At 49.9% G+C, this 27679-nt stretch overlaps 1 protein-coding gene across 1 annotated transcript; it reads left to right on the top strand.

Moving 5' to 3' along the window:
- The first annotated feature begins 21 nt into the window (after positions 1 to 21).
- METTL17 (methyltransferase like 17) lies at positions 22 to 25895 on the top strand. The gene is made up of 14 exons (XM_035135058.2): positions 22 to 78; positions 2127 to 2280; positions 3752 to 3886; positions 4137 to 4233; positions 5463 to 5544; positions 13110 to 13183; positions 13468 to 13562; positions 15068 to 15138; positions 15977 to 16084; positions 16804 to 16872; positions 17960 to 18010; positions 22354 to 22446; positions 23413 to 23597; positions 24434 to 25895. The coding sequence occupies exons 1-14, from the start codon at positions 25 to 27 to the stop codon at positions 24549 to 24551; spliced, it is 1386 nt and encodes a 461-aa protein (XP_034990949.2). The 5' UTR covers positions 22 to 24; the 3' UTR covers positions 24552 to 25895.
- Positions 25896 to 27679: the final 1784 nt, after the last annotated feature.

The following is a 27679-nucleotide window of genomic DNA, read 5'->3' as shown; positions in this document are numbered from 1 at the left end:
ACGAGCACCCATTCCCTTCCGAAGATGGCGGCTGCGAGGTGCTTGGGGAAAACGTGGAATTATCTTACGGCGTTTAGAGTGGGTATTTTTTCCCCTTCGCCCCCGTTTATCCGCGAAAGGGCTGGGGGCGCTGCAAACTTTGCATTTACAGGCTTTCTTTAGGCCTGAGTTTATTAGGTTGTTGTTGTTTAGTCGTGTCCGACTCTTCGTGACCCCATGGACCAGAGCACGCCAGGCACTCCTGTCTTCCACTGCCTCCCGCAGTTTGGTCAGACTCATGTTGGTGGCTTTGAGAACACTGTCCAACCATCTCGTCCTCTCCTTGTGCCCTCAATCTTTCCCAACATCAGGGTCTTTTCCAAGGAGTCTTCTCTTCTCATGAGGTGGCCAAAGTATTGGAGCCTGAGCTTCAGGATCTGTCCTTCCAGTGAGCACTCAGGGCTGATTTCCTTAAGAATGGATAGATTTGATCTTGCAGTCCATGGGACTCTCAGGAGTCTCCTGCAGGACCATAATTGAAAAGCATCAATTCTTCGGCGATGAGCCTTCTTTATGGTCGAGCTCTAACTTCCATACATCACTACTGTAGCTTGTGCCATTAATTTGCGGGTGATCAGACTTTCCTGAACTGTGGCTTATGGGAGAATGTGATGCTCTCAGGTTGTAAACACACCGCAGTGTCTACCCAGATAAACCTAAAATGTTGGTGTGTCTTTTAGTTTATTCCTGGTTTTCGGGATTTGGGTGGTGGGGGGGTTGAATTGGTTACACTAATAATTTTATTGCTTTATTCTCTTTTTGAAAACTGCTTCGAGGACGATTATTTTTGTTTGTTTGTTTGTTTGTTTTTAAAGCAACCTAGCAGCATGCAAATGTTATGAAATTGCATGCAGCCTTAATAATTGCAATAATAATAGTGGTGGCGATGAAGACCACCAGCACCCCTAACTAAAATGTGGATCCATCAATAATTGTGGTTATTTTTATTCTTTTGGGGCCCCACTTGACTTCCTCTGGATTCTGCTTGGTTGTACTTTGTCCGTTTGTTTCATGAAATGTGTGTAAAATTCATACAACCTCAAAGCGGCTTGCAAATGGATAAGACACAAATGTTCCACCCCCAATTTTTGGCTCTATGACTTGTTGGTTAGCCCACCATTCTCCCCTCACTTGGAATAATGAAGTTCATACTTCCACCAGGTGGTTATTTATGCCATGCTAGTCTTATTTGTTTACATTTCTCTTCTCTTTCTCTCTGTGTATGTATTGTATGTATATCTTTTCCACTCAAAGATAGGGACGGGGTATAAATAATAAATTATTATTATTATTATTATCAAAGCAGCTCACAACAGCAGCAAGATTGTTTTATGCCAACATAGCTTTGCAACTCTAGACAGGCATTCTGATGATTTTTAGTATTCCCCCCATGGTGTTTTTTTATTGTTGCCCTGATACTTTATGATATGGTGAAATAGATACACTTCTATGAATATAAGAAAGCATTGTGAAATGCATAAAAGCAAACAATTAAAAATTGTTTTGAAGACTAGCAAGTTTGTTTCTCTGAGCTTCTTAGGGATGTGGATGGTCACTGTTTGGCAAAGAGGTGCTGGATTGGGCCTCTCTAGCTTAGCAATGTTGCCCTTCTACTACTTTCCTTGGCCGCATAAACCTGCATTACTCCCTATAGTTCAGTGTTTGAAACTACCATTGTTCTAATCTAGGTGGATTTTGCAACAGGGAATTTCATTAGCACAAGCCGTTTCTGAGCTTAGTACTGAGCCTAAGATTTCAGATTAAAATTGCAGAGTGGAAGGAAAGGAGGACCTTTTTCTGTCTCCCACTTTCTGCTACTCTAAGGAGTATTAGTGGGGGGGTGGGCAGGGTAACGACTAGACCATGTGAAAATGAAATATTTTAGCTCCAGTTCATTCATTTTCAGCTGTGTATTCTGGTTTTTTAAAAGTGTGCCTAGACATTCCATGGTTGTGCCCATAACCTAGTTTTAAGGTGCCATTTAGCTCTTTAATATCTCAGTTTGTAACACTGCTGTAGTTCTGCCTGGCTGCGAACATGTCTTTGGGTCTCATAACTAGCCCTTTTTTCTGTTTGTCTACCCTCAGGGCCTGGCTACTGTCATACCGAAGGTCTCCCAAGTAGATAATTCTTCCGATTTCTTGGGCAAAATTCCACATCGCCAGCACCCGGGCATCCTCCATCTCAAAAATGTTAGGCTTCCTCCTGAACTGGTAGAAGTAGCTCACTTTCTGGTAACTGGTAAGTAAAACCCATTAACAATGGCACCTCTGTGATATGTGAGGTGGGGTGAAGGGTAGAAGATTCTCATGCACTTCATGGATTTGCTGGGTGGGCTGAGTTCACTCTTCCCAACTCCAGAGGTGCGGAGTTAAAGAATGATTTTGTAATAAACTATTGTTGTTTTCTTGGTCCCATGATGTTGTATATTGGGGCTGGAGAATACGTGACCCTACAGGGTGTGTTGGACTACAACTCCCAATCAGCATGGACAGTAGTCAGAAATAAGAGTTGTAGACCTGTAAACTCTGGAGGACTACAGGTCTCCTAGCCTTGAAGAGGGAATGGTCCTTGGGACTTCGTTTTCTTATTTTGATGTTAGGTAGGGAGGGAGGGAGAGAGAGAGAGTGAGTATACACACATGTGCAGTGATTGCTTTTTATTGTATTGTTCCTCTGAGCAATGCAAATGTATCAGAAAGGCAGGATATAAATAATCTGCATGAATAAACAACAACAATAATAATAAAAATAATATTTTGTAGCTTATTCCTCAAGGAGGTGCTGGGATTTGGACTTGCATCAATGAAAAATTAAGCCTTCAAGTGTTGTGGACCTAACTCTGTGCAACTCCCTCTTGCAAAAAGTTAGACAGGCACCATCCCTACTGAGTTTCAGTTTCAGTTCGAAAGCACGAAGTGCAAGTAGATAAATAGGTACCGCTCTGGCGGGAAGGTAAACGGCGTTTCCGTGTGCTGCTCTAGTTCGCCAGAAGCGGCTTAGTCATGCTGGCCACATGACCTGGAAGCTGTACGCCGGCTCCCTCGGCCAGTAAAGTGAGATGAGCGCCGCAACCCCCGAGTCGTCTGCGACTGGACCTAATGTTCAGGGGTCCCTTTACCTTTATATTTTATAGCTGTAAGCTTCCTGGAGACCCACATTGGGAAAAGCAAGATATACATTTCTTTAATCAATAAATAATTAAGCGCTTCCCCACCCTTGTTGTGCAAGTACAGTGGTTCATCTAGTTGCGGACTTAATCCGTTTCGGTGTGCCATTCACAGCCCGAAAAGTCCGCAACAAGAGCGCCTCTTCTGCGCATGTGCACGGTGTGATTGAGCGCTTGTGCGGGCGGCGAACCCGGAAGTAAAAACTTCCAGGTTTGCTGCATTCGGAAGCTGAAAGTCTGTAACAAGAGCGGAACACAACACGAGGTATGACTGTACACACCCACATTTTGAGTTGGTGACAGATTGGGGAGCAAAAGACTTCTGTTTTGTTGCTGCCTTTATTAAATAATTAAAATTCAAAACCCCTTGCTTATTTAGTGCAGATTTTTTTGGGGGGATGTACTTACTACCCGTTGCTCATCCCCTGATAAGAAAGTTCCCTGCATGTTGATAGCATCATAACAAGCTGAAAAAGAGCTTTGAGTCTTCAAGTTAGAGCTTCTGTAGGTGCCCATACACTGACTAGCTTTTTGTTCCCCCCAGAATCCTCCATGCGGAATCTGGAGCAACAAACCAAGGCCCTCACCAACTACCTGTGGAGCCGCAAACGCCCCCTGGAGGCTGCAGATCTGCACAGGAAGGCTCGTGAATTGGAGCAGAAATTTCAGGAGAAGAAAAGTGAGTGCAGATTTGTGGGGTAGTTGTGGAGGAGACAGTACCTATTTCCAGAGAGTGAGGTTATGACGCTATTCCCAACTTAGCCATGTAACCTGCTGGGCGATCTTGAGCTAGTCACACTCCTTTAGCCTGACTTATCTCACATGTTGTTGCATGGGGATGGGTGGGAGATAGGGGGTTGAATAATGATTTATACTAGTGTGGGAGAAGAGTAGGATTAAATAAAATAATTCGACTTCTTCTGTCTCAGATGCAACGGGCCCTCTGGATGAGCAAGCCGAGGCGAAGCTGCAGAAAAAGGTCTTGGATGCCCTCCGAAAAGCAACTTACCACTGGGAGGAGCTGAAGTGAGTGTCCTGGGGACCTTGCCAGAAACCAAGGACCGGATTCTCTTGGGAAGATTTGGCGTGAGCATAGCATGCCGTCTCATATTGCTGAATGCAGAGTAGCAGATAAAATCCTTTCTTTTTTTGCAAAGCCTTTCTCTTTTTGTTTCACATTCTAAATATAGAGAATAAATATGGTGGCTTATTCCAAACAGAGTAATCTGCAGCAAACTTATGTGGTCCTGGACATGCATTCTTATTTGGCTTCAGATAAATTCATGGAGAGTAGCACTGTCTGTTGGTGGCTGCTATGCAGAATGGATGTTTACTGCTTCTAGTACCAGAGGTAAAGTGGGTCTGAATATCAGCTGCAAGTAGAATAGGGCTATCACCCTCATTTCCTGCTTGTGGGCTTTGCACAATAATCTAGTTAGCCATTATGGGAGCAGAAGGCTGGACCAGATGGGCCATGGTCCTGATCTGTTCTTTTGACAACTATATGCTACCAAATCCATATCCAAATATTTTATATATACTTTTTTTTGCTGTTGCCTGCCTTTTGAGACTCTCGCCCGCCTCTGTTCATATTTTGTCTTAACGCTAAGAACTAGAAGATTGTTCATTATTACTTAAATGGAAAGCTGAGGTTCTCAAATGGTTGAATTAAAATTGGCTAGCCTGCAGAAGACACCTGGCTCTTTATTGTAACAGGGATAAGTCGATAGCAAGAACCGGTAAAGGGACCCCTGACCATTAGGTCCAGTCGTGACCGTCACTGGGGTTGCGGCGCTCATCTCGCGTTATTGGCCGAGGGAGCTGGCGTACAGCTTCCAGATCATGTGGCCAGCATGACAAAGCCGCTTCTGGCGAACCAGAGCAGCACACGGAAACGCCGTTTTCCTTTCTGCTTTAGTGGTACCTATTTATCTACTTGCACTTTGACGTGCTTTCGAACTGCTAGGTTGGCAGGAGCTGGGACCGAGCAACAGGAGCTTACCCCGTCGTGGGGATTCAAACTGCCAACCTTCTGATCGGCAAGCCCTAGGCTCTGTGGTTTAACCCACAGTGCCACCCGCGTACCGGGTGAGAACCGGTGTAGAACCGGTAGTAATCATTACACAATTTAGACCAGTGGGGAACTCTTGCTCAGCCCTTTTTTGTGGTACAGTGCTTTCCCATTTCTCTCAGTGGCACAGGCTGTGAGAATTGTGCTCCTTGCTGACTTGGTTATGTGGTTTGTCTTTTCCTAGGTACACTGAAGAACTCAGCTTTATATACATGGCAGCCCGGATGGACGGGGTTTTTGCAGCTGTGACACGAGCTTTCCATGAAGTGAGTTGACGTTTCAAGTTTTTAGTGGGTGGAGCAGGGTGAGAAGATGGCTGTGTAGTACATTTTCAAAACAACTTGGTGGCTATGAATTTACTAGTAGTTAAAACACCACCACCAAACATTCATTTGGTAAAACTCTGGATTATTCAGGCCTGGGGCTAGTGCAGCATCATTTAGATATGAGAACCCCAGTTTCTCATCCCCTTTGAGCAAAGGCTTTGCTTTGTTGGGGTCTTCTGACAAGCCCTACCTTTATGTAAACAAAACAAAAAAACCAGAGGGGTTCTGTCTCCATCCATTGGCCCAAAGGAACAAGAGCCATGAATAGTTTCAAGAGAAGATCAGGCTGACCTGAGCTGCATATAAATGCCTTGCTATGGGTCACCGCTTTGTCCTGGCCTTGAATAACGGATCACACACCCCCTCTACATTTTCCCTCAGCACCTCTTCCTCATACGTCTTGCCTTTTTATTTTTGGGTTTGTAAGACGGTTTGCAAACGCCCCACCCCACCAATTGGTATGAGCGAATTTGGCAAACAGTAATTTGCCTCTGCAAACAGGATTAAAAATACAGGGATGAATAAAATAGATATGGCTTGGGTTCCCTGCCCCTCATATAAATGCTTTCTGAGCCTGTGGTCAGTATTTCATTCTTGGTGACCACCTGGGGGCCAAATGACAGTGGATAGGGTGAGAGGCAAAAGTATGCAGATCAGGAAACAAAGTTTGTTCAATAGGCTAGTTTCTATACGCATCCACATGCACACACCTCTATCTTCCTACCCTGGTGAGCAGGAGACATTGATTTATACCCTGCCCACTAAATGTCAGGTAGTTGTTTATCTCCTTGACCTCCGATGGAAGGGCGTTCCACAGGGCGGGTGCCACTACTGAGAAGGCCCTCTGTCTGGTTCCCTGTAACCTCACTTCACGTAATGAGGGAACCGCCAGAAGGCCCTCGGTGCTGGATCTCAGTGTCCGAGCTGAATGATGGGGGTGGAGATGCTCCTTCAGGTATACAGGACCAAGGCAGTTTAGGGCTTTAAAGGTCAGTACCAACACTTTGAATTGTGCTCGGAAACTGTCACAGTGGCCGGAGCGGGCTACTTCAGAGTAACGACTCTACACAGCTCTGCATTTTATTCTTTTATTGGTGCTGCGTATTTACAGTGCTGAAGTCATTGCTATTTACACGGAGCTATGTGTTCAGTCGGGTTCAGAACCTCCGAGTGGCTTTTGGCGCGTCTTTCTCCAACACAAAAGCCTGGGTAGACCCATCCTCTTTCCTCTCCGCTTTCTGCGTAATTCCGGAGTTGGGGGGATGGGTCTCCCCCCCTTATTTGCCCCTTCCTGTCCCACCTGGGACCCTGGCTCCGCTACCTTGCCTGAGCCTCGGACACGACTTCCTGCTTCCCCACTGGAATCGGAACTCTCTCTGCTTTCCCTTGTGCTCGGGGATGGGCTTGAACTCAGGAGGGGAGGGACTTCGCGATATCCCCTGTCCCTCACATCCACCCCCCTCCCAAGCTCCCCTTCGCCCCTCCCCAGGTCCCCCCCAGGTGTCGGTGACGACTGGAAGCCTAAGAACTCAGTACTTTCCGAGCCTGTTTGTGTGAACACCTCCCCCCAGTCCTGCGAGCCCCCCCCTTCCGCCTGGGAGGACTGGAATCCCAAAAAGTCCGTGGCATCAGAGCTGGTGGGGGTAAAAATGTGCTGCCAGTCTGCTTCTTCCTCTGACTGGGTGGATCTCGGCGACGCCCATACTTCTTCCTCTGGTTCCTCAAACTCCGCTTCCCATCCCCATGGTGAACTGCTCTCCAGTACTTCCTCCCCCTCCCCCTCCCCCTCCCTTTCCATGTGCCAGGGCTTGGGTCTGTGGGGAAAGAGGGCGTGAAATTCTTCCACCAAGAATTCCTCCTGTATCTGAGTGGCTGGGACCCATTTATTCTGTGACGGTGGAGCATCCTCCCATGCCATGAGGTACTCCAGGCCCCCCACCCCTCTCCGTGAATCAAGGATGGCCGTGGCCTCATTGAGTTGCTCCCTGCCTTCCCTCTCCCCCCCTCCCTCGGGGGTTTGTTCGCTGTCTCGGAGCCTGCTGCTTTCCCTGTACGGCGACAGCAGCGATCTATGAAACACTGGATGCACCCTCATGTCCTCTGGTAGTGCCAATCTGAAGGCCACCGGATTGACCTGTTGCGTGACCGTGCAGGGGCCCAGCCGTCTGGGCGCCAGCTTTTTGCACCTCCCTCTAATGGGAAGGCCCTCCGAGGACAACCAAACCTTGTCCCCCACCCTGATGACCTCCCCTTGTCGCCTGTGGCGATCTGCCCCCTTCTTGTACGCTTCCTTGGCCCTCTCCAAGTGTTCTCTGAGCTGCTGGTGCACCGTCTCCAGTTCCTCTGCCCAATCCTCTGCCAGTGGGCCCTCCTCCTCCTCCTCCCCCTCCCTCTCCGGGAAAGATCTGAGGTCGCGCCCGTAGTTGGCCTTAAAGGGCGACACCCCTGTGGAGACGTGCACTGCATTATTGTAGGCAAATTCCGCCAGTGGCAGGCGATCCACCCAGTCCGTTTGTCTCTGGCTGACATAGCATCTCAGGTACTGCTGCAGAATGGCGTTGACCCTCTCCGCCTGTCCGTTGGTCTGCGGGTGTCTAGCCATCGATAAGCTGACCTCCACCTGCAGGAGGTTCATGAGCCGCCTCCAGAACCTGGAAACAAATTGGCGGCCACGATCCGAAATAACCCTTAAAGGTAATCCATGCAGTCTGAATACGTGGTCAACAAACAGTTTGGCTGTCTCTTCTGCAGAGACCGCCCTGGCACACGGTATAAAGTGGCACATTTTGGACATAAGGTCCACCACCACCAACACTGCGGTCTTGCCCCTGGACGCAGGCAGGTCCATGATGAACTCCATGGACACCACTTCCCACGGCCTGTGTGGTGTGGCTAAGGGCTCCAGCAATCCTGCTGGCGCTGCTCTGACTACCTTTGCCCGCTGGCAGGTGTCACAGCCCCGTACATAGTCTCTAACATCTTCCCGCACCCCTGGCCACCAGAAGTGTCTCATGACTAGGTGAGCGGTTTTGTCCCTTCCAAAATGACCCGCCGTTGGGTTGTTGTGCATCTGCTTGAGGACCTTACGTCGAAGCTGGGTGGTGGGCAGGTACAGTGCCCCCTTGTAGAAAAGCAGCCCCCTGCGTTCTGCAAAGTCTTTTGCCTGCTCCCTCCCCCCTCTCAGTTCTCTGAAGATGCGGGTGGCAAACTCATCAGCTGCTGTCAGTGCTGTGAGTTCTGCCTCTCTCACCACTGCTGCTCCGCAGGACCATGCTGATGGGGGGAAAATGTGCCTGGGTGCTGGTGGCAACTCCTGCTCCATGTACTCTGGTTTGCGGGAGAGGGCATCCGCCCTGACATTCTGCTCCCCCGGGATGTAGTGGATGGAGAAGTTGAAGTTCGAGAAGAACTCTGCCCACCGTATCTGCCGCTGGTTGAGCACCCTGGCTGTTCTCCAGAACTCCAGGTTCTTGTGGTCCGTGCACACCTGGATGGGGTGCTTGGCGCCCACCAGGAAGTGTCGCCAGTGCTGGAAAGCAGCGTGGATCGCAAGAAGTTCTCTATCAAACACCGTGTAGTTGCGCTCCGGCTGGGTCAGCTTCCTGGAGAAGAAGGCACAAGGTCTCCACTCTCTGTTGGCGTCCAGTTGCAACAGGATCGCTCCCAAAGCCCTGTCTGAAGCGTCTGTTTCCACGCGTAGGGGCGCATCCTGCACCACGTGGAACAGGTTTTGGTCTGAAGCGAACACCCTCTTGAGGCCTTCGAACGCTGCTTGCGCCTCTGGTGTCCACCTGAACTTCTGCTTGCCTCTCAGGCAGTCCGTGATGGGAGCCGTAACACGCGAGAAGTTCTTGATGAATTTCCTGTAGAAGTTGGCGAAGCCTAGGAGGCGTTGGGCATCTTTGCGCGTCCTGGGGCTGTGCCAGTCCAGGATGGCCTGCACCTTGTCCTTGTCCATCGCCAGCCCCTTGTCTGACAGTTTGTAGCCCAGGAAGTCTACTTCCCTGGTGTGAAACTTGCACTTCTCCAGCTTCACATACAGGTGGTTCTCCTTCAGGCGCTGCAACACCTCCCTGACATCCTTCACATGTTGCACTGGGTCATTGGAATAGATAAGGATGTCATCCAGGAAGACCAAGCAGTTCTTGAAGAGGAGGGACCCCAGGACGTGGTGCATGAAGGCCTGGAAGCATGCTGAGCCCCCTTGCAACCCGAAGGGCATCACCAGATATTCGAAAGAGCCCAGAGGCGTGAACATCGTGGTTTTCCACTCATCGCCTTCCCGGATCCTGATCTAGTTGTACGCCCCCCTCAGGTCCAGCTTGGTGAAAATCTTGCCCCTGCGTGCCGCTGTCAGGAGATCGTCCACTCTGGGCATGGGGAAAGCCACTGGCTCTGTCACTGAATTGAGCCGTCTAAAATCCACCACAAGTCGGCGCTGTTGCGTGTCTTTCTTGTCCACCCAGAAGACCGGGCTGCCCCCTGCTGCCTTGCTTTCTCTGATGAACCCCCGTTTGAGGTTCTTGTCTATAAACGCACGCAGATCCTCCAGTTCCTGATCTGACATGGCGTACAGCTTGGCTGGGGGTATCGTTGCCCCTGGCACCAGGTTGATCTGGCAGTCAAAAGACCTGTGTGGGGGCAGGTGGTCGGACTCCGCTTCGCTGAAGACCTCCTGCAGGTCCCAGTATGGTTTGGGTATCGCCTCACCCCCTTTGACGTGCATGGTGGCCACCGTGGCTATTGGAGGCCCCTCCCCTGGTTGGTGCTGCATGCAATGTTCCAGACAAAAGTCCGACCCAAACGTGATGCATCTCTGGTGCCAACTGATGGAGGGGTCGTGGCGCGCCAGCCAGCTCATGCCCAAGACGATGGGGGGTCTGAGATGGTGGTGACGTTGAATGCCAGTGTCTCTGAGTGCCTTCCCACCGTCATTCTCATGGGGGGGGGGTTTGATGAGTGATGGCCCCTCCCAGCAACTCCCTGCCGTCAATGGTGGCTACGTGCAGGGGAAAGTCCAGCTGCAGAAGCTGGATCTGGTGCTCTTCTGCAAAGTTTCTCGAGAAGAAGTTGGCTGATGCACCACTGTCAATTAAGGCGAGGACCGTCAGGGGATAGCCATTTGGGAGCGTTAGCGTCACTTCTAGAACCACTCCTGCTCTGGGCGGGGTGGGCTGGCTCTGCTCCGCGCTGTGCGGGTGGGCGGGCTGGGGCTGTTGTCTGCTGACTGCGCCTGGCTGCTGCCCCTTGTCTCCTGCAACCAGGCTTTCCCGTTTCCCTGCTGTGGTGCTGCGTCAGTGGGGGAGGGCACAACCGTTCCCGCCTTTCCTTGCCACTCTCTGCGATGTGGGCAGTCTCTGACGAGATGCTGGGGGGAGTTGCAGAGAAAGCAATTCCCGCCCCTTCCCTCCTTGCGTCTGGTCGCCGCTGGGGTTTGAAAAGCCCACGCGCGCGCGCTATCAATTTGCATGGGTTCCTGGTCCTGGCTGGCCCCAGGCGTGGCTTGGAAGGGTTGTTGGGGGAGTGGCTTCTCCTGCGACCGTGGGAACCAAGCCCGCTTTGCGCGCGTTGCTTGCTTGTCGTTCCACCGGGATTCCTGTCTCACCCCCACCGCCAGAGCCGCTTTGCTCAGCTGATCCATATTACTGGGCTTTGGACCTCTCGAGAGCTCATCTTTCACATCCTCATTCAACCCCAGGTAGAACGCCGCTTCCATCGGAGGCGAGTGCAGTTCCCATCCCAGTCTGTGCACTAGCATGGTGAATCTCGCCCAATATTCGCGAACTGTCATTGTTCTTTGCCTTAAATTATGCAGTTCCTCCTTGGTCTGGTCCATATGGCTATCGGACGCATACATAGTTTTTAAAGCCTCTAGAAATAGTTTGACATTCTTCATGCAAGGATTTTTTGTCGCGATTAACGGTCTTAGCCACTCCCTGGCTGCCCCTGTAAGGTGTTCCACAATAAACGCTACCCTGTGTTCATCATCAGGGAACTCATCATGGTGCAGCTCCAGAGCATACACGATCTCAGTCTCAAAGCCATGATATTCCCTCGGGTCTCCATTGAACTTGCTTACTAGGGTCCCCGCTCTCCTTCCTGGCAGCACTTGGAGTTGGGGGCCCCCTCCCGCCTTGTTTTTCTCGGCATCCAACTTGTTTTGGAGCTCTACCGCCACCGCCCTTAATTGCTGCTCTTTTTCCTGAAGCGCTCTCACCTGTTCCGCAAGTTGTAGCCGGTCCTCCTGGACCTTCTTGGTTTCTTCTTTAGCTGCCTTTAATTCCCCCTGTGCCTGCAGCGCCAGTTGCTGCAGGTCCTGTTGGGCTTTCTCCGCGATCTGCCGCCATTTCTCCGCCTCTGACGCACTCATCCCGGCAACTCCAAAGTAGCCCAAAAAAAGACTCGGAGGTTGCTGTCACAGTGGCCGGAGCGGGCTACTTCAGAGTAACGACTCTACACAGCTCTGCATTTTATTCTTTTATTGGTGCTGCGTATTTACAGTGCTGAAGTCATTGCTATTTACACGGAGCTATGTGTTCAGTCGGGTTCAGAACCTCCGAGTGGCTTTTGGCGCGTCTTTCTCCAACACAAAAGCCTGGGTAGACCCATCCTCTTTCCTCTCCGCTTTCTGCGTAATTCCGGAGTTGGGGGGATGGGTCTCCCCCCCTTATTTGCCCCTTCCTGTCCCACCTGGGACCCTGGCTCCGCTACCTTGCCTGAGCCTCGGACACGACTTCCTGCTTCCCCACTGGAATCGGAACTCTCTCTGCTTTCCCCTGTGCTCGGGGATGGGCTTGAACTCAGGAGGGGAGGGACTTCGCGATATCCCCTGTCCCTCACAGAAACGTTATCGCACTGTAGGGTGCGTTTGTAAATACCGTACCCTACTTTCAAACGGCGAACAGGCTCATTTTTTTTCTTTTTTTGTATACAATTTTTATTAAATTTTCTAAGTTACATTTCAAAATACTCATTTAAACAACCTTAAATCAATGGCTTCCCTTCTTCCCTTTCCATGGTTCATTTTGCATACCATACATCCCTGCATATTTTACATGAACTAAACCATTCAGTAATCCATTGTTACATCCATCAAAACTTATCTACACTGTTGAATTTATCTTAATGCTACCAGTGTTTTTCAATGAACACAGTTTTCACCCATATATTCAGTAAACATTTTCCAGTCTTCTTTAAACATGCATTCTTCTTGTTCTCTTATTCTATATGTTAAATCTGCAAGCTGTGCGTATTCCATCAGTTTAAGTTCCCATTCTTCTTTGTTTGGGACCTCTCTCATTTTCCATTTTGGGGCTAACAAAACATGGGCCGCAGTAGTAGCATCCATATAAATAGTCTTCTTCTTTTTTTAATACCTGGGAATTTCCCTCTGAATTATCCCCAACAAAAAGGACTCTGTTTGTTGTTGTTTTTTTGAAAGGTTCATATGTATGTTCAATTGACAGACAGGTTTACGAAGCAATTTCTCTTTTTGTCTCCTTCAGATCCAGAAGAGAGTCTCGGACTTTGAGCCGCGCACCCTGTTGGATTTCGGCTCAGGAACGGGCGCTGTCACCTGGTGAGAAATCATGTTAATTCCTGAGCAGCATTGAGGGAGGGAACAATTTATGTAAATAGGGGTGGGAAGCTGTGGCCCTCCTGCTGCTGGACTCTTAACTCACATCAGCCAGCAGGTCCGTGGTCAAGAATAGTAGTAGCTGTATTCCAGTATCTGGAGGGCCATGGGTTCTTTATCCTTGATCCAGGAGTCTTTCCATCCCAGCAACTTGGATCTTTTAGAAGAGACCATTCATAGACGTTCCACCCTGCTCCTTTCTTCCCTCTCCTTCCGCTTCACTTTAGGGCAGCACACGGCATCTGGGGCAAGAGTATCAACGAGTACATGAACATCGATAGTTCGGCTTCAATGTTAGCCTTAGCTGAGAGGCTGATGAAAGGTGAGAGTTGTGAGTGGTGCTGTGTGGAGAACTTCGGGGGGGGGGAGTTATCCTTTGCCGGACATCTATCCAGGAGCCCTTTCATGGCGGTGAAATACATCCCCGTCCTGCCCCATCCTTGATTAAAAGGTAGGATGCCAGATGCCCAATGAATGGGGAAATTATATGCAGGGACCATTGAAATGGTGGGAAGCTCTGCCCCTTTGCCCCTTTGTTGTGATTTGCACAGGGCAGTTCAATGTAACCCTACTCTTTAGTGATGTAGCGGTTAAGAGCGGTAGACTCGTAATCTGGGGAACCGGGTTTGCTTCCCCGCTCCTCCACATGCAGCTGCTGGGTGGCCTTGGGCTAGTCACACTTCTTTGAAGTCTCTCAGCCTCACTCACCTCACAGAGTGTTTGTTGTGGGGGAGGAAGGGAAAGGAGATTGTTAGCCGCTTTGAGAGTGGGAGTGAAAGGTGGGATATCAAGTCCAAATTCTTCTTCTACTACTCTTTAAGCATCAAACCTGCGTCTGGGCCATATGGCTTCAGACCCTTTCCGTACTACAATTCCCACCCATTGCCACTAGAATCATGGGAGCATAGGAAACTGCTCCATCTGGTATGCAGGATGAGACCCTACCAGCCCACAGACTGTATCGCCAGAGTAGTGCATGCTCTGGTTATCTCCCGCTTGGACTACTGCAATGTGCTCTACGTGGGGCTACCTTTGAAGGTGACCCGGAAAATGCAACTCATCCAGAATGTGGCAGCTAGACTGGTGACTGGGAGCGGCTGCCAAGACTATTTTACACCGGTCCTGAAAGACCTAACATTGGCTCCCAGTACGTTTCCGAGCACAATTCAAGGTGTTGGTGCTGGCCTTTAAAGCCCTAAATGGCCTCAGCCCAGTATACCTGAAGGAGCATCTCCACCCCCATCATTCTGCCCGGACACTGAGGTCCAGCTCCGAGGGCCGGCCTTCTGATGGTTCCCTCACTGCTAGAAGTAAGGTTACAAGGAACCAGGCAGAGGGTCTTCTCAGTAGTGGTGCCCGCCCTGTGGAATTCCCTCCCATCAGATGTCAAGGAAATAAACAACTATCTGACCTTTAGAAGACATCTAAGGGCAGCCCTGTTTAGGGAAGTTTTTCATGTTTGATCATTTATTGTGTTTTTAATGTCCTGTTGGAAGCCACCCAGAGTGGCTGGGGAGGCCCGGCTAGATGGGTGGGGAATGAATAAATAAATAAATAAATAAATAAATAAATAATTATACAGGGCCAGGCCATTGGTCTATCTTTCTCAGTACTGTCTACACTGGCTGGCAGTCATTCCCCAAGGTTTGAGGAGTATCTCCCAGCCCTACCTGGGGATATTTGATTGAGTTTAGCACCTTTTGCATGCAAAACATACATTCTACTCACTGAGTTACAGCACTTCACCTGTTGTATTTGAGCTCCCACAAACCTTTCCATGCTTCTACCTTTGTTTTTGTTTTTTTTTTAAAAACAACAACTACCCAGGCATTTCTGGGGACAAGAATATCTGCATCCCAGGAGTCTACTTTCGGCAGTTCCTCCCAGTTTCACCAAAGGTAATAATAACTCATCATCTTATTTTCCTCCCAGTGGCAGCTGCACTCAGAGCAGGATGAGTCCCAGGGGGTCTCGTTAAATCCCCATTCAGGTGCCTATGGTCCCACTTAAGGATTTCCCACTTGAACTGTTTAACTTCCACATCTAAACAGGTTCCCCCTCCCATTCCCCAGGCTTAATGATTGGAATTGGTCTTCACCTGAGTTTGTTTTAAAATACTTCTTAAGCTGTGTAAATTTTCCATTTAAAAAAACCCTGCAAGTGACCAACTTTTGCTACACTTTAGAATAATCAGAGATTTTCTCGAATAATACCAATGGCTTGAGCCATAAGGAAGTTCATGGGAGGGATTTTTTGCGTCTTCTGCTCATAGCTGCCAAGTTTTCGCTTTTCTCGCGAGGAAGCCTATTCAGCATAAGGGAAAATCCCTGTAAAAAAGGGATAACTTGGCAGCTATGCTTCTGCTACTTCCACCAGATCCTCAACATACCCCTTAAAAATATCCAGTATAAGGAGGCCTCTTCCTCCCTCCCCAACTGCTGCCAGCCACCACCAGTTGGATCATTGCCCTGTGAAGTAGGTTAAGCTGAGAGTGTACCTTTGTCACAGTCACCCAGGAAACGTCATGGCAGAGCAGAGCGTGGACTGATCTTCCCAGTCTTAAGTCCAAGAGCTTGACCGTTAACACTGCAGAAGTTGTCCACGCTGGCTCTAAAATTAAACTTTTGGCCTTTTTTCTTTTCTTTCTATTTTAAAGGACCCTAAAATTTGTAATTGAATACACTGTTCCTACATATTCCAGCCCCATCTTTCTCTCTCCCTTTGCTCCACATGCAGGTGAAATTTGACCTTGTGGTTTCTGCTTTCTCACTCAACGAACTCCAGAGTTATGCTCAGAGAGTGGAGACAGCGCAGACACTCTGGAGAAAGACAGGTGGCTTTTTGGTAAGTGGGCAAACAGCTTACCCGTCTGATACTGTGTTTCTCCCCCTAAGTACGTGCAACTGAAGCAACCACATATACCTTCCCTGTTAATCTTCCTTCCATTCTTCTGTTCCAGGGATGGGGAATAACTGGGTGTGGCCCATGCGGCCTCCCTACCCATCCTGCAGCATATCCTTGCCTCCTCTCTGCCCTCACTCCCTGTATTGCAGTAAGGCTTGGAGAAAGCTACCTATCTGGACCCTGCACACATATTACACGCTCACCATAATTAGAGGTGAGGGTGTGTGGGGAGCTCCTATTGGCTCCAGTAAATGGAGGGGGATATGCAATTTTTATTGTCTCTGAAATTCCCCCCTTTTTCTCTGACTGTGACCTGGATTTATTGAATGAAAAAGGGGCTCCTGATTCTCAGGGCAACTCAGAGGAAACTCTGAGCTGCTGTTCCTGGATCACCAAGTCACAGCGCTGAGACAGCAGCAGAAAGTGGAGGCACCTGCTTCCCCTATTTAAAAAATCTTAAGATTGTAAGCTCCCTGGGACAGGGATTTCTTCTCATGTGCTTGGCAAAGTGCCTTGCCCGCTGGTGGTTCTATAGATAGTAACAACTTTCCCTTGCATTCCATGCACTGCAGAAGCCTGCTCTTGTTTGGGAATGGGGGGTGGGACTGTTGCTCAGCACCACCCAGTGTATAGTCTCTCCCTTGCCTTCATTTTTCCAGGTTCTGGTAGAGAACGGGACCAAAGAAGGTCACCAGATGCTCATGGAAGCCCGGGATCTTATATTAAAGGTGAGGCACTTCTCTGTTGTGTGGCTTAAAGAAATGCATGCAGGCTATAAAATAGGAGTTGACGACCTTTTTGGACCTGCGAGCAAATGCTAGGGATGCAACCCCTGACTTCTTCCTGCTCCCCAGGGACAGGAAATGTGTGTGTGCGCGTATACACACAGCCTTTAAAAGTGCTGAGTGAGCAAGTGGGAATGAGTGTCCTCCTTCCACCTTCCTCTTCCAGTTCTGCGTACTCTCCATGGGACAAAAGGTGAGAATAGAATAGAATAGAATAGAATAGAATAGAATAGATCTTTATTGTCTTTGTCCCTTTGTGGGAATAACAAAATTTCTCTGTTGCTATATCAACTCAACTCAAATAAGACACTCCACATAAATTAAAATACTAATAAGCGCAATACAATACAGAACAATATAACAAATAAATACGATGACTTCAGAGTCCAGAGTTTCCATTTAAGGCCAAGATTGCTCTAGGAAAGAAACTGTTCTTGATCGCCTCATAACTAAGGGGGGCAGTGAGTGTGGGCACCAGAAGACAACATCAAGGGTGCCGTTACACCCATGGGTGCTGTGTTGGTGACCCCTGAAATAAAACCATTGTTTAAAAAAAGGATATCGTGCCAGGAAGCACGTCAGCCTCCTTCTCTTAGAATGATTATTGCTTTATGTCTTCCCCAAAGTTTTTCTTTGGAGCGTGGACTGTAATCAATGAGTTCAAAATTCATCATTTCCCTCTTGAAGGTTTTTAACCCCAAACTCTGCTAATTAACAAAACTGCTCTAGATTACCTCTCTTATTAGCACAGATACTTAAAAATCCAATTTTAATTAAAGAAGGAAAGTTCATTCCCACCCACCATAATTGTAGCAGCCATTTAGGCTTGTCTCCATTTCAAATGGGCCTGAACCTTTAAACAAGTTGATAGGGCTGTCCCTTTGGTGGCTGCACCTGCTCGACCTCTGGCCCCTGTATTTTCCTCAATATTTAGCTTCCTTGCCCATGATCGAGGAAGGACTGTGAGAATGACATGCATGACTGTTTAAATGAATTATGCTTCTCTACCCCCATCCATCTTCTTCTGTAGGGCACAGATGAAGTAGTTCATGATCCCAGAGAGCCTTCCGTTTTTGCCCCGGTGAGTTTTGAAATTTCCCTGAAGCTAGATTGAGTGAAAAGGAACTGCTGCTGCTGAATCCCAAGAAGAAGGAGGTCTTGTGGATGGTTCCTAGGTCCAGGAATTAGGTGATTTAGCTGTTCTGGACAGAATTGTACCCCCCCCCCCAAAAAAAAGGAACAGGTGCCTCATTTGGGAGTGGTCCACAATCAGTCTTCATGGCTTGGGAGCACCTTTTGTCATCTTCGTCTGATTTGCCACATACAGTTGTTCCTGTTGCTAACCTCAAGTCTGGACTACTGTAATGAACTGTATGTGGGCCTGCCCTTGAGGCTGGACTGGAAGCTGCAGCTAGGTTGCTGAACGTGGTGCAGCAAAGGTAATGCCCCTCTTGAGAATTGCACTGACTGCCAGTATAGAACAGAGCCAGGTGTAAGCTTCTTGTATTGACATAGAGGGCCCTGAGCGATTTGAGACCCGACTACTTGAGGAACCGTCTTCTCCCACATCGAGCTGCTGTGTCACAGAGATCAGATAATGACGTATTGTTGGTCAAGTTTTCCATCACAGTAATTGAGATAGGGCATTTTCTGTTGTGACACTGGCTCCAAGGAGCTGGTTAATGTCCCTTTCTTGAAAACCTTCCACCCCATCTTCTGGCAACTGGAACCTATCCCGTTTTGGTTTGAATATATTATTGTTCCATGTTTTATATTGTATATGGGGTTTTTATTGCTGTGATTTTTAGCGGTGTTGCTGTACACCTGCCCTGTGATTTTGAATGAAAGCCAGTCTAGAAATGTTTTAAATGTACAGTGGTACCTCGACATACGAATGCTTCGACTTCCGAAGGTTTCGACTTATGAAGTCGACAACCCCGAAAGTCTTTTCGCCCCGCGCGTGTTCTGAGCCTGTGCAGAAGCACAAAAATCACGCTTCGCGCATGCGCAGAACGGGCGCTTCGGCATCCGAAAATCTTGACTTACGAAGAGCACCGCGGATCTGATCGTCTTCGTAAGTCGAGGTACCACTGTACAATATAAATAACAATACCAAAACTTTCAAACAGATACGTGAGAGTAGTGGGAAGCTACCGTGTTTCTCATATTTTAAGGCATCCCCAAAAAATAAGCCATGACAGGATTTCTAAGGGTTGGTGAAAAATAAGACATACCCCGAAAATAAGCACTATCGCAAAGCCCCGACCGAGCGAGAGGCGAAGGCGCGGGACCCAGCAGGAGCTCCCTGCCTGCTTCCCCGAGCCGTAGCGCATCGGGGGACAGAGCCGAAGATCGGCGGGCGCTCCTTGCTGGGCTTGACAAGCCCGGGAAACAGCGCCCGCCGATCTTCGACCCTGTGCTGTGTGACAGGCGGGGGTGGGGGAGAAGCGGAGATCGTGCTCCGCTCTCCCCCCACCCCCGCCTGTCACCGAAGATCGGCGGGCGCTGTTTGCTGGGCTTGACAAGCCCGGCAAACAGCGCCCGCCGATCTTCGGACCTGTCCTGTGTGACAGGCGGGGGTGGGGGGGAAGCGGAGATCGTTCTCCGCTTCTCCCCCACCCCCGCCTGTCACCGAAGATCGGCGGGCGCTGTTTGCTGGGCTTGACAAGCCCGGCAAACAGCGCCCGCCGATCTTCGGACCTGTCCTGTGTGACAGGCGGGGGTGGGGGGGAAGCGGAGATCGTTCTCCGCTCTCCCCCCACCCCCGCCTGTCACCAAAGATCGGCGGGCGCTCCTTGCTGGGCTTGACAAGCCCGGCAAACAGCGCCCGCCGATCTTCGGCCCTCTGCTGTATGACGGGCGGGGGTGGGGGGGAAGCAGAGATCGTGCTCCGCTCTCCCCCCACCCCCGCCTGTCACCGAAGATCGGCGGGCGCTGTTTGCTGGGCTTGACAAGCCCGGCAAACAGCGCCCGCCGATCTTCGGACCTGTCCTGTGTGACAGGCGGGGGTGGGGGGGAGCGGAGATCGTTCTCCGCTCTCCCCCCACCCCCGCCTGTCACCAAAGATCGGCGGGCGCTCCTTGCTGGGCTTGACAAGCCCGGCAAACAGCGCCCGCCGATCTTCGGCCCTGTGCTGTGTGACAGGCGGGGGTGGGGGGGAAGCGGAGATCGTTCTCCGCTCTCCCCCCACCCCCGCCTGTCACCGAAGATCGGCGGGCGCTGTTTGCTGGGCTTGACAAGCCCGGCAAACAGCGCCTGCCGATCTTCGGCCCTGTGCTGTGTGACAGGCGGGGGTGGGGGGGAAGCGGAGATCGTTCTCCGCTCTCCCCCCACCCCCGCCTGTCACCGAAGATCGGCGGGCGCTCCTTGCTGGGCTTGACAAGCCCGGCAAACAGCGCCCGCCGATCTTCGGACCTGTCCTGTGTGACAGGCGGGGGTGGGGGGGAAGCGGAGATTGTTCTCCGCTCTCCCCCCACCCCCGCCTGTCACCAAAGATCGGCGGGCGCTCCTTGCTGGGCTTGACAAGCCCGGCAAACAGCGCCCGCCGATCTTCGGCCCTGTGCTGTGTGACAGGCGGGGGTGGGGGGGAAGCGGAGATCGTTCTCCGCTCTCCCCCCACCCCCGCCTGTCACCGAAGATCGGCGGGCGCTGTTTGCTGGGCTTGACAAGCCCGGCAAACAGCGCCCGCCGATCTTCGGACCTGTCCTGTGTGACAGGCGGGGGTGGGGGGGAAGCGGAGATCGTTCTCCGCTCTCCCCCCACCCCCGCCTGTCACCAAAGATCGGCGGGCGCTCCTTGATGGGCTTGACAAGCCCGGCAAACAGCGCCCGCCGACCTGTGCTGTGTGACAGGCGGGGGTGGGGGGGAAGCGGAGATCGTTCTCCGCTCTCCCCCCACCCCCGCCTGTCACCGAAGATCGGCGGGTGCTGTTTGCTGGGCTTGACAAGCCCGGCAAACAGCGCCCGCCGATCTTCGGCCCTGTGCTGTGTGACAGGCGGGGGTGGGGGGAAGCGGAGATCGTTCTCCGCTCTCCCCCCACCCCTGCCTGTCACCAAAGATCGGCGGGCGCTCCTTGCTGGGCTTGACAAGCCCGGCAAACAGCGCCCGCCGATCTTCGGACCTGTGCTGTGTGACAGGCAGGGGTGGGGGGAAGCGGAGATCGTTCTCCGCTCTCCCCCCACCCCCGCCTGTCACCAAAGATCGGCGGGCGCTGTTTGCTGGGCTTGACAAGCCCGGCAAACAGCGCCCACCGATCTTCGGACCTGTCCTGTGTGACAGGCGGGGGTGGGGGGGAAGCGGAGATCGTTCTCCGCTCTCCCCCCACCCCCGCCTGTCACCAAAGATCGGCGGGCGCTCCTTGCTGGGCTTGACAAGCCCGGCAAACAGCGCCCGCCGATCTTCGGCCCTGTGCTGTGTGACAGCGGGGGTGGGAGAGAAGCGGAGATCGTTCTCCGCTCTCCCCCCATCCCCGCCTGTCACCGAAGATCAGCGGGCGCTCCTAGCTGGGCTTGACAAGCCCGGCAAACAGCGCCCGCCGACCTGTGCTGTGTGACAGGCGGGGGTGGGGGGGAAGCGGAGATCGTTCTCCGCTCTCCGCCCACCCCCGCCTGTCACCGAAGATCGGCGGGCGCTGTTTGCTGGGCTTGACAAGCCCGGCAAACAGCGCCCGCGTGCACTTTTTAAAAAATAAGACATCCCTCAAAAATAAGCCATGTCGTGTTTTTTTGAGGAAAAAATTAATATAAGACATGACTTATAATATGAGAAACACGGTAATATGTAGTTCAGATATAACTATCTCAGTATGATAGACCCACAATGAACAACCTGATGCCCCCCAGATGTTGCTGAACTACAGCTCCCATCATCCTAGCTCATTTGCCATGCTGGCTAGGGCTGATGTGTTTTGGGAGTCCCAACAATTTCTGGAGGGCACCAACCCCTAAGGTAAAGCAAGGTCTTTTAGACTGAGAATGAGTGCTGTTTCTGCAAGTTTACTCTATCCATCTCTTGTGTGTTTGAATTCAGTTTTTCTGGGGCTTGTTAAACCACAATCTCCTGTTTCATCCTAACTGAAGACTCGCTTGGAACCTTGGGAAAAAATACTGTGGTTTGCAATCTGTTTTAGTGGGCGGAACATAAACCACGGCTTCTAAATTGTACCAAGTGTGTAAGAAATCCCAGAGGTTTTGAAATGAGATGCAGGAAACAGGACCAAGATCATTTCATCTGGACCGTGTCTAATAAATTCTTCCATTTAGAGCAATGTGGAGTAGATAGGATGCAAAGTCTTGTTAATGGGGGCGGGGCGGCTGTGGGCAAATTAGACTTTGGTTGTCTTCTATTCCCAGAGAGATAAATAACCCTATCATAACCTGATACTAAAGGATCTTTCTGCCCTTTCTCTCTCTCTCTTGTGCTCAGTGTCCGCACCATTTGCCATGCCCTCGTTTGTCGCCTGACCGTATCCTGCCATGTAACTTTACCCAGACATATTTCCCGCTGCCTTTCAGTTGGGTGAGTTTCTGCTTGTTCCACATGGAATGCTTTTCCACATTGTACGTTGATCAACTTCCTGGTGTGTTCGATCAGCTTGGGGTGCTTGTGTAGTTACGAGCAATAGGCTGGTTGGCTCAGCTTCCCTCATTGCCAATGTAACTTAACTATGTTTCCCTACTTTAAAAGGTAAAGGGACCCCTGACCATTAGGTCAAGTCGTGACCGACTCTGGGGTTGCGGCGCTCATCTCGCGTTATTGGCCGAGGGAGCCGACGTACGGCTTCCAGGTCATGTGGCCAGCATGACAAAGCTGCTTCTGGCGAACCAAAGCAGCACACGGAAATGCCCTTTACCTTCCTGCTGTAGCAGTAACTATTTATCAACTTGCACTTTGACATGCTTTCGAACTGCTAGGTTGGCAGGAGCTGGAACCGAGCAACGGGAGCTCACCCCGTCACGGGGATTCGAACCGCCGACCTTCTGATCGACAAGCCCTAGGCTCTGTGGTTTAACACACAGCGCCACCCATGTCCCTACGTTACAGACTGCGAAAAAGCATATTGAGCCCTTTTATTAGTTGTCACCATGCAGGCAGGCAGTTCTCCTGCACAGCAGGGGCACAAAACTATGACATAGCACACTTGAGAGCATGCACACAGCCAATAAAAACCTGCTCACTTGTCCTGAACGATACGGGGCAACGAGGCATGTTACTAGGCTCCATTAACAGCATCTGTCAAATAACCTGCCCTTCTCCCTTCACCTCTCTCATCCTGGAGGATCAGGGCTGGGAAATGCTGGCAGGCTGAACCGCATAGGGAGTCGGGCAGCTCAGTTAATCCACACCTGATTAAACATGAAGCCAACTTCAAGAGTTGGATTGCCCTTTAGCAAAGGCTGGGAAGCAAATTAGTTAGTGAGGGCGGGAAGCTGTATTCTTCAGAGATTCATTTCCCCCTTCCTAACCTTCTGTGTCTTCCTCCAGAACCCACCACAGAAGGAGGAGAAGTTTTCATACCTGATCCTACGCAGAGGATCAGGAGAACTGGAGCAGCTCTGGCCTCGGATCACAAAGCCTGTCCTTTGTCGTACCCGCCATGTCCACGTCCACCTGTGCTGTCCCGATGGCAGCCTTCAGCACGCAGTGATTACTTCAAAGAAACACAGCAGGTACTGGATCTCTTCTCCCAAAGGTGGGAGGGGCCTTGGTTCTAGACTCTCATTCATTCTCTGGGTGTAGACCAGGGGTCAGCAAACTTTTTCAGCAGGGGGCCGGTCCACTGTCCCTCAGACCTTGTGGAGGGCTGGGCTATATTTTGAAAAAAAAATAATGAACGAATTCCTATGCCCCACAAATAAATAAAAGGACACATTCTACTCATGTGAAAACATGCTGATTCCCGGACCATCTGTGGGCCGGATTGAAAAGGCGATTGGGCCGCATCCGACCCCCGGGCCTTAGTTTGGGGACCCCTGGTGTAGACTTTCCCCCTACTTCTAATTTTTTTATTTTATTTCAATATTCAAAGTTATACTTTGTCACTCAACAGTTATACAGTGGTACCTCATGTTGCGAACGGGATCCGTTCCGGCAGCCCGTTCGCAACATGAAAAGGCTGCAACATGAAGCGCCACATCTACGCACGCGTGTGATGCAATGCGGTGCTTCTGTGCATGCGCAAAGCGCAATTTAGCACTCCTGCGGATGTGCTGAACCCGGAAGTAACCTGAAAAGACACAACCCGCAACGGAGGTATGATATTCCACTTTAATTCTCTAGATAAAGTAACTGAAAGAATGATCAAGGCACCGGAGTAACTTCCCTTTGAGGAAGATTATATCATTTGGGGCTTTTAGCTTAGAAAAATAGCCGGTAAAGTGTCCGTTTGTGTGTAGCACAATAGAGGTTTATAATATTATGCGTCGTGTGGAATATGTAGACAGGGAGGGGTTTTTACACCCCCTCTCATGTAGGGATCATCTTCGTCCATCATTCTCTCCTACAGGGATCTTTACAGATGTGCCCGGAACAGTAATTGTGGAGACCGCCTCCCTGTTTCGAACCTGGATAGCGAGCCAGACTCGGGAGAAGAGAGAAGCGACACGGATGAAGATCACAGTTGACGGGAGCTCTGTACAGCCACCTTCCTCATCCCAGCGTATACCACATCCTCTTAAGAGGCAACTTGCATCAGATTGGCTTACAAATGCTGGATCGCTTTCCAGAATCCATGAGCTGGTTGGATAAACTGGTGCCACAAGTCACATTTCCAGGCCTTCCTGGCCTGGTGGGGGAACTGTGGGATCTTAGAGAGCAGAAGGTTTCAGTAAGCTTCAGGCAGTTTTGTATCACTGTTAAACATACTGAAGTTGTTCCTGCTCCTTGGAGACACACTGTGCATGTATTTAATATTGATCTGTTTTTCTGTGGTCTTACATGGTCGCATATTTATTCATAAACTCCAAAGAGTCATTTTCTGCTTAACCAGTCACCAGAGGTGCTTTGCCAGTCTATATTGTCTGTCCGACGTGTGCAGATTGTAGGCTGAAAACAAAACATCAAGCACTCTGGTGTATCTTTGTGCTGCTACCCCCTTTCAGGTAGTAGGGCGTACATGGTTGAACCTTTAAATCCCTCTACTATTCTCACTTCTCTAAAATCTATCTGTTCAAGACCCCTGTATTGTGGGAAAGGATAGCTCCAAACCTCCCTGGTATTGTATTTGTAGGAGGAATGTTACGGGAGAAAACTTCCAGAAAGATCTCCTCCCATGCAAAATAATAATACGGTAATTGTATTGCAAGGTGCTTCTGCTTGTTTGTCCTAGTTCTTAGGTAAAGTCCCTGTTTGAAGGGGCTGAGTAAACCTGTTGGGGCACTTACTCTCATATGGACCCAGTAGGAGGCTTAATGCAGCTGGACTGCATGGGAAGCCTTGCCTATGCGTGGGGAACCTGTGAGTCTCTGGAGATCAGGCTTCCATTGGTCTCCCATGGTCAGGGATGATGGGGGTGGTTGTCCAGCACCTTAGACAAGCCACCTTTAGGCTGGGGGGAGCTGCCTCTGGGGCTTAGTGCAGATGAATTTCTCCTTTAGAACGTGGACAGTCAGGTTGGATAAAGAACATCAAAGCAGCAGAGATCCTTTCCCTTTCTTTCAAGGCAGGCTCATGGGCGGAAGAATGTGGTTCTAAATGGAATTCGTGGGTGTGAGCCTGAAACAAGGAGCTGGTAGATCTCTAGTTTTGGTCCAGGGCTGAAGGGTGTGATCTTGACTCTTGGTTTCATTCTCAGCTCTGGAAATAAATTAGAGGTTTAAAATAGGGCTAGGAGGGATCCTGGATTCAGTTCCTTGTTTTGGAATTGGGGCAGAGAGTGGAGAAGAGCCAAGGGTGTGGGAGCTGGGATTCCTGAGGTGTGCAAACAACTCAAGGCTGTGTGCTGGAATTAATGTATTATTAGGTGATTTTTTTTAAAAAAATAAAAAAATATCTTGTCTTCTACTGGTGTTCACGCTCCCAAAGTGGCTTAGCAACAGATAAGAAAATATAACAAAGTTTATATAGAGCAACAACATTAAACTAAGAGCAGCAGGCTGCACAGATGTTACTTGCCCAGAGATGGAAAGAAGACAAAGTTCCCACCAGAGAAGAGTGGCAGATGAAGTTAATGGACTATGCTGAAATGGCTAAAATGACTGGAAGAGTCAGAAATCAAGATAACTAGGAATGGGGGAAATTTATAACTTACCTTAAGGACCATTATAAACAGTTAAAATTGTTAGTAGGATTGGAATATCACTTGTAGTTTAAGGTTGAATTCTGGACATAATGGAAGAGGTATTGGATTATCATAAAAGAAGCGGGAGGAAAGGATTAATAATAAGGCCCACAAAGAGAGGAGGATGGAAGTCCTTAGAATCTTGTTTTTATGATATATTTCTGTAAGATTTTAATTCGAAAAACCAAATAAATTTTATTTAAAAAATAAAGTAAGAGCAGCAGATGGTGTGTGATAAAAGGATACAGGCACGGTGTCATAAAATTATTACAAACCAAACTGGAACCGAGCTCAGTTTTTAAGGCTCTTGTAAAAGTCAGGAAATAGGTTTCCATATTTATCTCCCTCAAGTCCCTGTCCATGGTACTTAATGACATTAAAGGTCTCAGCAGTAGACCAGAGAAGAGCGCCAGGGTTCAGGTTCAGGCAGGTACAGGTGAGTGGATTGACCTTCAGGTAGCTGGTTCCAAACCATATAGGGCTTCTCAGATTACTACTGCCTTACTGAAGCTAAGGAGGTCTTGGTCTGGTCAGTGCCTGGGTGGCTGACGACTGCTTTGGGTTTCATGATGGGGAAAATGGGCTATAACTGAGTAATAAAGTAATATTTCACTCCTGCTTGCCAAGTCCAGTTTTTCAGCACTTCCTGCCTCGGGTGAAACAGAGGCAGTTCTTTGCTCAAGGTTCACAGCCCATGTGTCGTGAGTTTCTTCAGGAAGCATCCCAAGACTCTGGAATGTGCAAGTGGCCCCACTGGGCCCACTTGCAATCCTGGGCATCCTTTGCCCCACTGCAATCCTGGGCATCCTTTATAAAACCTACTAACTCTCGTCACTAGGGCATACTGTTGAGTTCCAAAATTCTGAGCCAAGCAGCTGGAAGAGTCCGTCCTGGCAGCTATGCTTTAATGCGCCACCAGGGGGAAGTCTATGATCCTGCTTCTGAATTCTATCTCAAGAGCTTGGCTACAAGGCCAGGCTCATGTTTTAAGGCTTCATTCTCATTGCGGAGTGAGTGATCTGAGAAAAAGGTGCGTGGACCAGAGAGCTTCATCCAGCTGGTCGTTGGGAAGAGTGCAGAACAGTTTGTTATACCTGTACTGGGCCCTGCCAGGTGGTAGGTTGCCAGTTGCTAAGGCAGCCTGGAATTGCATTGTGGGAAAATGACGCCCTCCCAGCATCACTGGTCCCTGGTGCGCCAGGATGAAGGGAGGCCTCCCAGAGTGGCTGGGGAAACCCAGCCAGATGGGCGGGGTATAAATAATAAATTATTATTATCTTGTGACTGGCTCTAGGTCAGAGTGAGCAAATGTAGCTCAGCAGTCATGCATGTGCTTTGCATGCAAATCTCTATAGTTCACCTGCATTTAGAGCTGGCAATGCACCATTTCAAAAACCCTGCAGAGCCCCTGCCAACCAGTGTAGTCAACCCATAATCACTACATTTTATATCCCATCTTCTATGGAGTTGCCA

This window comes from Zootoca vivipara, chromosome 13 (assembly GCF_963506605.1).
Source record: "Zootoca vivipara chromosome 13, rZooViv1.1, whole genome shotgun sequence".
Classification (NCBI taxonomy): Eukaryota; Metazoa; Chordata; class Lepidosauria; order Squamata; family Lacertidae; genus Zootoca; species Zootoca vivipara.
This window is presented reverse-complemented; position numbering and strand designations above follow the sequence as displayed.